This window comes from Macaca fascicularis, chromosome 1 (assembly GCF_037993035.2).
Source record: "Macaca fascicularis isolate 582-1 chromosome 1, T2T-MFA8v1.1".
Classification (NCBI taxonomy): domain Eukaryota; kingdom Metazoa; phylum Chordata; class Mammalia; order Primates; family Cercopithecidae; genus Macaca; species Macaca fascicularis.
Window position 1 is genome coordinate 106508977 of NC_088375.1, and position 12104 is coordinate 106521080.

Genomic DNA, 12104 nt, shown 5'->3' on the forward strand with positions numbered 1-12104 from the left:
TACCTATGACCTGGAAGCCTGCTTCAAGTTGTCCCGCCTTTCTGGACCAAACCAAAGTACATCTTACATATGTTGATTGATGTCTCATGTCTCACTAGAATGCATTATAAAATTTAATATAGAATGTAACATAAAACCAAGCTGTACCCCACCCACCTTGGGCACATGTTGTCAGGACCTCCTGAGGCTATGTCGGACACACATCCTTAATTTGGCAAAATAAACTTCCTAAATTGACTGAGACCTGTCTCCGATTTTTAGAGTTCACAGAACTAAGTCTGCATGGATTGCATTCACCTTCACGCAGGCACACGATGACAAGACCTTATTCCATACCAATACCACATGCTTCTTTCCACCCTTCTGTTGATGCTGAGTCATCAAACACCAGGGGACACATATGTATGAGACAGAAGGGCAGGAGACTTAACCCTCATAACAGGAAAAACAAAAGCCAGTAGAGAAATTCCTCTCTTCTTTTCTCAAAGCAGTTTGTTGAGGGATTGAAGATATCTTTATTCCCTCAAGCATAGTTTGCTGAGACACACTTTATACAACTTCTTGGAGGAGAGCCCCATAGATTGAGCTATCCCAGTTGTATTTAGTGGCAGCTACTTTGCAAACACATCCTCATATTGGCTTTGTTTGTTTCCCTGTATATAAATCCTAACGTTGCCTATGTAAAATAAAATGACAATTACTAATTTGTGGAGTTACAAAGAGAAGAAAGAACCAAAAAATTAGACAACAGTACCATATAAGTCAGAAAAGGTAAGAAAAGAATTAAAATATTCTAAATGTTTTATGCTATCTAGAAGAGAACGGTAAACATATTTAAAATTTATGCCTTGTTAAATTAAAATACATGACACATTTCTGAAGTAACCTCTAAAAAAAAAGTATAATTCCATATCTTTAGTGAAAACCTGGAAAAGGGAGAAAGGTGCAAAAAGAACTCAGTTAATCAAAAAAAAAAAAAAAAAAAAAAAGCCCAGAGACCTAGAAAATGTAGAACAAATATAAATATAAAAGGAAGAATCAAAGTCTAAATATATAAAGAATCATAATAGGCCGGGGGTGGTGGCTCAAGCCTGTAATCCCAGCACTTTGGGAGGCTGAGGTGGGCGGATCACCTGAGGTCAGGAGTTCAAGACCAGCCTGATCAACATGAAGAAATCCCATCTCTACCCAAAATACAAAAATTAGCCGGGTGTGGTTCCGCATGCCTGTAATCCCAGTTACTTGGGAGGCTGAGGCAGGAGAATCACTTGAACCTGGGAAGCAGAGGTTGTGGTGAACTGAGATTACACCATTGCACTCCAGCTTGGGTAACAAGGGCGAAACTCCGTCTCAAAAAAAAAGAAAAAGAAATCACAATAAATATACATGGAACAAAATTAACAGTAACAAGACAGATGATCAGTTAGGACTTTTTTTTGTTTTGAGATGGAGTCTTGCTCTGTCGCTCAGGCTGGAGTGCAGTGAGGCGATCTCCGCTCATTACAAGCTCCGCCTCCCGGGTTCACGCCATTCTTCTGCCTCAGCCTCCCCAGCAGCTGGGACTACAGGCACACACCGCCACGCTTGGCTAATTTTTTGTATTTTTAGTAGAGACAGGGTTTCACCGTGTTAGCCAGGATGGTCTCGATCTCCTGACCTCGTGATCCGCCCGCCTTGGCCTCCCAAAGTGCTGGGATTATAGGCTTGATCAGTTAGGACTTTTTAATACAGCTGTATGCATTAACACATCTAAAGCAAAGGAACTTAGAAAGGTTGAAAGTAAAAGGACTGCAAATATTACAAGTAAACACTCACTAAAAGAAAGCTGATTTGTCTATGATAATATCAGACAAAACAGACTTTAAGACAAACAGCAATGTAGGGATAGAAAGGGATAACTGTGTCATGATATAAAATTTAATTCACCAAAATGATAACACAATTCTAAACACATAAGCACCTAATCAAATGTGTTCCAAGTACAGGGAGCATAAATTGATAAAAACTGGAGAGGCTGACAAATCTACCATCATTGTGGGAGATTTTTCAACATGCCTTTATCTGTGACTAGTAATTCAAGCAGAAAGCAAAAGCAAAGATACAGGATATTTGAACAACAAAACGAACAATCTCGTAATAATGGACATATATCAATTTTGCACTAACAATGAGAGAATACAAATTCTTATCAACCTTGTATTTCTCAGACTAGGTTATAAATTAACCAATTAGGCAAATATCAGCACATTTTAAATAAAAGTATAATAAAAATTATTATTATTATTATTTTGAGACTGAGTTTCGCGCTTGTTGCCCAGGCTGGAGTCCAATGGCGCCATTTCAGCTCACCGCAAACTCCACCACTTGGGTTCAAGCGATTCTCCTGCCTCAGCCTCCTGAGTAGCTGGGATTACAGGCGGGCACCACCATGCCCGGTGAATTTTTGTATTTTTGGTAGAGATGGGGTTTCACCATGTTGGTCTGGCTGGTCTCAAACTCTTGACCTCAGGTAATCTTCTCACCTCAACCTCCCAAAGTGCTGGGATTACAAGCATGAGCCACCATGCCCGGCCTAAAAGTATAATAAAAATTAAGATAACAATGCAAATATGTCAGAAGAGACAGGGTCTCTGTTACCCAGGCTGCAGCATCAAACTCCTGGGCTCAAGTGATCCTCCCACCTCAGCCTCCTCAGTAGCTGGGACTACCATGCCTGGCTAATTTTTTATTTTTATTATTTTAGTAGAGATGGGGTCTCACTATTTTGCCCAGGCTGGTCTCAAACTTCTGGGCTTAAATGTTCCTCCAGCCTCACCTTCCAAAAGTGTTGGGATTACAAGGTGTGAGCCACCATGCCTAGCAAGAACATACTTTTTAAATAATGAGTCAAAGAAGAAACTACAATAAAAATTTAAATATTTTTGAACTGAATAATAATGAAAATGTTATATATAAAAACTTGTGGGCTACAGAAAGCAGTGCTTTGAAGGAAATTTATTGCCTTAAATGTTTTTAAAGAGGAGAAAAACATGGCTGAAAATTAATGAACTAAACACACAACTTAAGAAATAAACAACAGAATAAACTCGAAGAAGATGGAAGGAAGGGGATAATTATAAGAGCAGAACTAGAGATAGAAATGAAATAGAAAACAGGGAGAATCAACAAGGACCAAAGTTGGTTCTTTGAAAAATACCAACAAAATAAATAAACCTCTGCAATGATTTATTTAAGAAAAAAATGATAAGAAGTCATAGGCAAATAATTTATCAGTCAGTTTTCACTATAATATGCTTTGGTAACTACAAAATCCCAAGTCTCTGTGTTTATTTCTTATTTGCTATATATGTTGACTCTGCTGGGCTCTCCTCTACATGTATTCTTCATTCTGGGGTCCCCAATCAAGCACATGCCATTCTCATGGAAGAGAGAAAAGAGCAAGAAAGCTGATAGAAACAGGTATGATACCTTTTAAAGTTTCTGTTCATATATGATGATCAAGCCAATTCACAGCTGGTTGGGTATTAATTCTCCTGTCACAAGAGTCACCTCAAGTCACATAGCATTAGGTAGACATGCATAGTCCTCTTACAAAAAAAGAAGCAAATATTTGGAGAGCAATAACACAGTCTACCACAAGTAATATTATAAGTGAAAAGAGTTATAAATACGGCAGAGATTAAGAAGATAATACAATCAATAACTATGCCAATAAGCTTAAACCCTTAGATGACATGGAAAAAATTCTAGAACCTATTATTTTATTAAACTGACTCAAAGAGAAAGAAAACACTTGAATAGTTTCATTACTATTAAATAAATCAAAGTCGTATTTTACAATCTTCACACAAGGAAAATACCTAGCCCAGATGGTTTTGCTGTTCTGTTCTGTTTTGTTTTGCTTGGTTTTTGTTTTTTGGAGATGGAGTCTTGTTATGTTGCTCAGGCTAGTCTTGAATTCCTTGCTTCAAGTGATCCTTCTGCTTGAGCCTGTCAAGTAGTTGAGATTATAGGTGTGAGCCACTAAACCCAGTTCCGGACAGTTTTATTGGTGAATTCTACTGATGCTTGAAAGGAGAATCACTCCAATCTTATTAAAATTCTTCCAGAGGATACACAAAGAGGGAATACTCCTTATATCACTTTATGAGCCTTGAAACCCAAACAGATCAAGACAGAATGAGAAAAGAAAATCACAAGTCCATGTTTTTCATAAACACAAATACAAAAATCCTACATAGAATATAACATAGACACAGAATACAGAGTCGACAATAGCATATAAAATTGAGACTTTGTGGTCCAGTTATTTATCCTAGGAATGCAAGGATAAGTAGTTTAATATAAACTCTATAAATATCATCTATCATATTAACATATTAAAGGGAGAAATTGTGTGATGATTTCAATAGATGTAGAAATAAATTAAATTCAAATTCATTCAAGATTTTTAAATTTTATTCAACTAGGAATAAAAGGTACCTTCCTTACACTGATAAAGGAGATTTACAAAATGCCTACAAAAATATCATTCTGTTTTATCATAAAATACACAAAAATAACTCTAAGTTCCCTTTTTGAATATCGGGAGCATCAAGAATGCCTACTATAACCATTTCCAACAACACTGAACTAGAACAATGCATTGCCTTCTCCCCCAAACCAGTGTAACTTTTTTTTTTTTTTGAGACAGGGTCTGGCTCTGTCATCCAGGCTGGAGTGCAGTGGTGTGATCTCAGCTCATTGTAAGCTGTATCTCCCGGGTTCACACCATTCTCCTGCCTCAGCCTCCCAAGTAGCTGGGACTACAGGCACCCACCACCATGCCCAGCTAATTTTTTGTATTTTTAGTAGAGATGGGGTTTCACCATGTTAGCCAGGATGGTCTCAATCTCCTGACCTCGTGATCTGACTGCCTTAGCCTCCCAAAGTGCTGGAATTACAGGCATGAGCCACCGCATCTGGCCAAACCAGTGTAACACTTTAAGATAGATAAAAAGCAATAAGGGTTGGGTGTAGGAAAGGGGAAAACTGGCATTATTTTCAGATAATGATTGTTTACATACAAAATCCAAAAGAATCAATAAATAAATTACTACAAACAAGAGTTTAGCATTGTGGCTGGATACAATATCAATGTACAAAAATCAAATTTATTTCTATACCATCATCAAAAAATTAGAAAGCATATTTTTAAAGGACATCACTTATAATAGCAACAAAAACTACAAAGTATCTAGGAATAAACTCCCCAAAAGATGTGCAAGATCTGAACAAAGAGAATGAACCCAAATTAAAGCATTAATGAAGACCTGATAAAAAGAAAGTTATCCCTTGCTTATGGAATGGAAGACTCAGAATCATAAAATGTCAATTCTCTCAAAATTTATATATTACTTATTATTCAATGCAATGCCAACAGGTTTTTGTTGTTGTTACTGCTGCGTGTTGTGTGTGTGTGTGTGCAACTTGTTTGTGTGTGCAACTTGAGATGCTTGCCTTAAAATATGGTAAAACTAAAGACCAAGCATAGCCAAAAAAAAAAGATGGATGAAGAATAAAAGGGAGATTTTGCACTACTAAATATCAAGACTTTTTATAAAGCTATGGTAATTAAATATTGTGGTATTGACATCAAGATAGACAAATATTCCAGTGGAATAGAATAGATAGATCAGAAATAGACCCATAAGTAACTGGAATGTTGATATGTAACAAAGTTGGGAAAGGTGGGGCTAGTCAATAAACAAAGCTGGGGGAAAATAAAGGTCATTTGTATGTAAAAAGTAAAATGGGATCCCTACCTCACACTATGTACAAAAGTAAATTCCAGAGGGAATAAGGATTTATAGATTTTTAGGAGTAAGAGTAAGTGAACATATATTAGGTAGGGGGAAATAAAAACAGGACAAATATTAATAAATTCAAAGTTAAGAACGTCTATCAAAATAGAAAGTGAAAAGACACCAATGGAAGGATAAATTTGCAACACATATAACTGACAAAGAATCAGTGCCCCAAGTTTATGAATAATGTAACAAACAATCCACTAAAACAACAGTAAAAGACTCAAACTGACTGTTATATAAAGAGCCAAAGATGGCCTCTGTATCTGGGTCCCCGGGTTGTTTATTTCTTCACAGAAAGCTGGTATCTATTATCTCAAAAGTCTTTCAGCACCTAATTCAAATGTTTATACATCCAGGCATTTTAGATTTAACCCAACGAAGCAGATTTTTAGGCATTTAGAGCTGCTTGCCTGCTTTGTACACCTCATGAAACTGTGCCCAACATCTGTTAGTCATAGAAAAGATAAATCCATGGTTCATGAAGACTCCAATTTACTGCTGCCCTTGGGAGCTTTCTGAAACAGAGACTTCCCACAGGCCGCTGAACAACATCACCTGGACATGGTAAGGCCACTCCCTTCTGGAAGTTTCCTTCTCTCCTCCCTTTTTGGATGGTTTCTCTCCACCCCCAATCTCTGGATCTTCTCATGCTGCGAGGGACTTCCCTTAAATGCAAACCTGTCAAAGCTCACACAAATAAAGCTTGAGTGTGCTAATGCCACCTCTTGGTCATATATTTTTTTCTTGCTCAGTCCTAAAATCCCTCAAATGCCCTACACTGACATTTCACCGAAGAGAAACTACAGATGGACAACACACATCTAAAAGAGATGTTTAACCTCAATAAGGCCAGTTTGAGACCATGCATTAGCAAAAACCAAGAAATCTGAGGTGTTAGAGAAGATGTACATGCTGGTAGGAGTATAAACTGGTACAACCACTTTGGATAAAAATTTGGTACTATCATATAAAGTGGAATACTGGCATTCCAAAATCCTATCAATTTTATTCCTAGGTAAACACACCCAAGAGACATTTTTGCACGAGGCACCAGAAAGCAATGCTGATTTCCAACACTGTTGGAAATAGCAAGATACTGGAAATTGCACAAAGATTTGGCAGCTGGAGAATGGATCAATTATGGTACATAATGGATTTTTATGTAGCAGTGAAAATGAACAAAATGTAACTTCAGTCAACAAAGATGAATCTTAGTAACATGTTTGTAAAGAAAAATGTACCAGGCCCAGGACTCTAAAGTTTGGAAACATACACAAAACTAAAAAAGTAAAAATACATTGCTTAGTAATATATATAAATGCGAAAAATAATAGTTGTGTAAACACAAATTCAGGATGGGGGTTACTTCTGATGGAGAGGCAGTGGCAGAAGATGGGGACCACTTAAAAGTTGATGAAAGTTAATTGATAATATTTTAGCTCTTAGCATGTCAAGTTAAAGAAGGTGTTCATTATATTATTTTAAAAATGAATTAGTTTAATTTAATTTAAACGATCCATTCAAGGTCTACTGGTTATAACGTATTATTGGCTAATTCTGTGGTCTATTTTTAAAAAGAGGATTGTACCTACGTATCTTCTCAGGCCTTCCGGCCCAACCATGTTATAAATGACTAAGAAGGAGTTCAATCAAGGCCATGGGCAAAAATGCAGCATCCTAAACCCATGTACCTACTCCCCACCCTACCCAAAACAGCGGCATTAACACAACGTAAAACACCAAGGAAGACTTAGCAACAAAAACCTTGATTTCCTAGAGCGCAAACAAAAGAGGGTAGAATCACGTGGTTCTTCCTCCCACGCCCGGCGCGCCAATGATGTCACCAATCTGCGACCACACCATTGATTCCCGACTGAAGGTAGAGAGGGCTACGTGGTGGGGGAGGGCGGGGGGAGGGTATCGGCCGCACTGGCAGCCTCCGGGTGTTCGGCCGTGTCCGGAGGAAGTACAAGACCCGGTAAGAGGCTCTGTCCTTCTCGGCCACACCTTCCTGGGCTGGAACGCCCGGCGCGTGCGGCCTCTCCAGTCTCTGGCGTTGATGTTAGAGGAAGCGCGGGGGCGCCCCGGCGGGGCACTGAGAGTGGCCTCAGGGCTGGGTGGGGACGCGGCTGGTAGGGGCATAGTGGCCGGTCTCGGCAACTTTCCAGGAGGCGGACGCCCAGGGCCGGTGTACTTTTGTGCGTGTGTGTGCGCCCGTGTGTTCGCCTGTGTGTGCGCGGGTGTGGGCGGCAGAGGCTGCGCACGGATGCTCCGGCGCTCGTGCCAGCCGGAGCCCAACAGCTGGGTACCAAAGGCCCTTGTTTCCCTCTCGCCGACTCCCCCGCCTCGGAGAGTGACTGGAGAGCGAGGCTCCTGGGACTCGCCCCGGTAGGCGCTTTGCTGCGCCTTCTCCCACAAACTGCATTAGGACCGGCCCTTTATCCCAGAGATAACATCGCCGCCCTGGCGTGCCTTCCACAGGGAAGGCGTAGGAGGCCACTGTGGAGAGCCCACTGCGGGGTCACGGCCGCCGCACTCAGCCCGTTTGGCGCAGGAGGCCTAGTTGCGTCACCTCCCCTTCCTTCTCTGTTTAGCTTGATTTGGGGGCCCCACTAGAGGGTAATCCGGCCCCAGGTGTTTCGTGTTGGTGTCAGAGTTTGGGAAACTTGCCTTCCAAAAAGGGATACCTGTCAATGGATTTTGAATGTTGTGTGGAGGAGCCCAAGCATGCAGTTAACGGAGGGAGCAGAGTCTAGGCTGCTACGGGAGGAGACTTGCAAACAGAGGCCTACATAGTGTCTTCTTGCTAGCGAGGGAAGCAGGATTGCTAGAGCGGGTCATTGGGAGCAGAGAAGGCAAGGGCGTCAAACTGTCAGCAGTTGTGATGCCAACTTCTTTTTCTACCAGAGAAGCCTTGTTTCCCATCTTTTTAAAGATCTTGAAATATCTTGTTCGTTATTTACAAACAGTTAGTGCTTGCTATATGGGAAGCAGAGAAATAGAGTGGAAAGCAGACATGAACTTTGGAGTCAGGTCTGCCACTTAGCAGCTGTTTGACATTGAATGAGTTATTTAACCTCTCCATTCCTACTTGGGCTTATCTACAAAATGAGGATAATTATATCTACCTTGCCCTGGGTGTCAGAATTCGAAGTGTCTAGCTATTATTAGTAAGGGCCCAGTACCCAGGCGCTTGGACTTGCTCCCTTGCTGAAGGTTTCCTATTGGTACAGCTGCTTGAGAAGCAGGATAACTTTTTGCTATTTTAGATGTTTGCTATACTGCCAGATATGATACGTAGACTTGGGGGTGGTGGTGGTGGGGAATCTCAAAATCTGTAATCTCTCTGCTGTAAAATCTCTCTGCATTAAGTTCTAGAACTGCAAAGAGGTGAAAATCTCACTTTAGGCTGGGAGCAGTGGCTCATGCCTGTAATCCCAGCACTTTGGGAGGCTGAGGTAGGTGAATCACGTGAGGTCAGGAGTTCAAGACCAGCCTAGCCAACATGGTGAAACCCCGTCTCTACTAAAAATACAAAAATTAGCCCATTATGGTGGTGCACATCTGTGATCCCAGTACTCGGGAGACTGAGGCAGGAGAATCGCTCGAACCCCGGAGGTAGAGGTTGCAGTGAGCTGAGATCCCGCTATTGCACTCCAGCCTGGGTAATGAGAGCGAAACTCTGTCACAAAATAAAAACAAAACTCACTGTATTAATTATAGCTTCTCATTTTATTTTATTTTATATTATTTCTCATTTTATCCCAAGTAGCTGGCATCACAGATGTGCACCACCATGCCTGGCTAATTTTTTTTTCTTTTTTTGAGAAGGAGTCTCACTCCATCCCGCAGGCTGGAGTGCAGTGGCACGATCTCAGCTCACTGCAAACTCTACCTCCCGGGTTCAAGTGATTCTCCCTCCTCAGCCTCCCGAGTAGCTGGGATTACAGGAGCATGCCACCACGCCTGGCTAATTTTTGCATTTTTAGTAAGACAGGGTTTCACCATGTTGGCCAGGCTGGTCTCGAACTCCTGACCTCAGGTGATCCACCTGTCTCGGCCTCTGAAAGTGCTGGGATTACAGGTATGAGCCAATGTGCCTGGCCCATGCCCGGCTAATTTTTGTATTTTTAGTAGAGACGGTGTTTCACCATGTTGGCTGGGCTGGTCTCGAACTCCTGACCTCAAGTGATCTGCCCACCTCGGCCTCCCAGAGTGCTGGGATTACAGGCATGAGCCACCGCACCTGGCCTTTCGCTTCTCTTTATATAGCACTTGCTGTGTACCTGACACTGTGTCAAGCACTTTACATATACTAACTTATTTTATCCCTCCAGCAACCTAGTGCACTAAATATTATCCCCATTTTACAGATGGAGAAGTGAATCTTGGCTAAGGTCCTGACACTAGTTAACGACAGAGCTGGAACTGGAAGCCAGCTATGTGGTTTGAGTCTTGCTCTTTCTCAGTGACTAGTATCCCAGCAATGTAAACCTGGTGTGGTGGGGGAAAGGAGGCCCAAAGTTTAGTGGGCCAGCACTGGCTGCAAGAGTAACATCTCAAATTGTCCAATGATACATTACTTTTTATTTTACATTTTTTACTCAGTGTTGTCCAGATATGAACCAAGGTTTGGCCTTTTCACCCAGAGAAAAAGGAAAGGCTCATGGGCACACAGTGCTGGGATCATGGGTACAAAGTAGGTATTCGGAAAATGCTTGTGGAAAAAAGAAATCCTGAGGCATTGTTATTTCTGCCAGAAGGAGGCCCAGTGCTTATGACACAAAGGCTCCTTAAGCCAGCTAATTTTATACTATAACACTGTAATATGAGCATTTTTCTGATTTCTTGGATTTAAAGATTTGAAGCTGTGTTTCAGACCAAGATTGGTAGTATTATCTGTGACCAACTGATTAGAGTTCTCAGACATGTGAACAACAGAATCTGAGCTTTTGGGCTTCTGTAGTAATCTCTTGAGATAGAGCAATTTGTTTTGCTATAACATCTGTTAGACTTGGACCTTAATGGGTACAACTGCTTGAGTTTTCTGGAGAGCACTGGATGGTTGTTTCACATCAGGGATAAAGAGTTCAAAATATTGTATTTGTCTCAAAATTAAATATTTGGGAAAGACCTGTGATTGATGTGCATTCATTGTAGGAATAGTACACTAGTTTCAAACAGATGATATTCCTGGTATTTTTGATGAGCTATTCTGTGTCTTAAAGATATTTAAAGATGACTTATGGTTGCACAGTGAACTATTAGGAACATACAAAATTTATATAAGCCATCCATATAGACTGCGACTTACACACACACTTCTCAGTTTCTCCATCCAAGGAGGTCTAGTTGCTGCTTCTATACCCTCTGGTTACCTTGAAGCTACCTATTTCACCATATTTATCAGACTTAATAGGTGAGACCCTCTGACATCAGCCTCCCTTTCCTTCTGTACCACCCCTTGCCACATGCACACAGAATGAAGCTCTTCTCCAGAAGGACTGTATATTAATCTACTTGCAAGTGGCACAAACCCAGTGTAAATTAACTTAAGCAAAAGCAGTTTTTTTCCTCCCTTTGATTATTTAACTAGAAAGTCCAAAGGCAATCTTCAGGCATGGCTGGATCCTGGGTCTAAAATGATGTCATGAGGGCTTTCTTGGTCCTTCCTTTTTCCACTCCGTTTTGTTTATTGACCTCATCCTCTTTTGCTGCTTTCTTTTCTTTTCTTTCTTTCTTTTTTTTTTTTTTAGATGGAGTCTTGCTTGTCTTTCTCTGTCGCCCAGGCTGGAGTGCAGTGGCACGATCTCGGCTCACGGCAATCTCCACCTCCCGGGTTCAAGTGATTCTCCTGCCTCAGCCTCCTGGGTAGCTAGGATTACAGGCACCCATCACTACCCCCAGCTAATTTTTGTATTTTTAGTAGAAACAGGGTTTCACTATGTTGGCCAGGCTGGTCTTGAACTTCTGACCTCAGGTGATCTGCCCACCTCAGCCTCCCAAAGTGCTGGGATTACAGGCATGAGCCACCGCGCCCGGCCTTCTTGCTGCTTTCTCTATGCATACTGAAAAAGCTCCCAGTCAGCAGCCCCAAGCCTATGACCTGATGGCTGTCTTTTAGCATTGTAACCTAACCATTGCTGACAAATAGGGAGACCACAATTGGAGAGGTCTGCATCATAGACTCACTCCTGGGATGAGAAAGTAAACTGCCCCTCCATAACCTTATGGGATGGGAAGTTCAGAGGTCCT

At 41.3% G+C, this 12104-nt stretch overlaps 1 protein-coding gene and 1 long non-coding RNA gene across 6 annotated transcripts in view; one reads left to right on the forward strand and one right to left on the reverse strand.

The window, feature by feature from the left end:
• Nucleotides 1-3204: 3204 nt before the first annotated feature.
• LOC123567069 (uncharacterized) lies at nt 3205-7685 on the reverse strand. Of its 2 annotated transcripts, none has more exons than XR_006689760.3 (2): nt 7614-7685; nt 3205-4152 (listed from the first exon to the last, which is right to left on the reverse strand). It is a non-coding gene; the product is annotated as an uncharacterized lncRNA (long non-coding RNA). The 2 variants fall into 2 exon arrangements; XR_012414234.1 differs by having other exon boundaries at nt 7438-7685.
• Nucleotides 7675-12104, forward strand: part of ADAR (adenosine deaminase RNA specific) — a 47089-nt gene continuing 42659 nt past the window's right edge. For 2 of the 4 annotated variants that reach the window (XM_073994519.1, XM_073994521.1), the window contains exon 1: nt 7675-7827. In XM_073994519.1, coding sequence (XP_073850620.1) covers nt 7684-7827 — 144 coding nt within the window. In that variant the 5' untranslated portion in view covers nt 7675-7683. The remainder of the gene's footprint in view (nt 7828-12104) is intronic. The other 2 variants (XM_015456631.4, XM_045362305.3) reach the window with 1 other exon arrangement.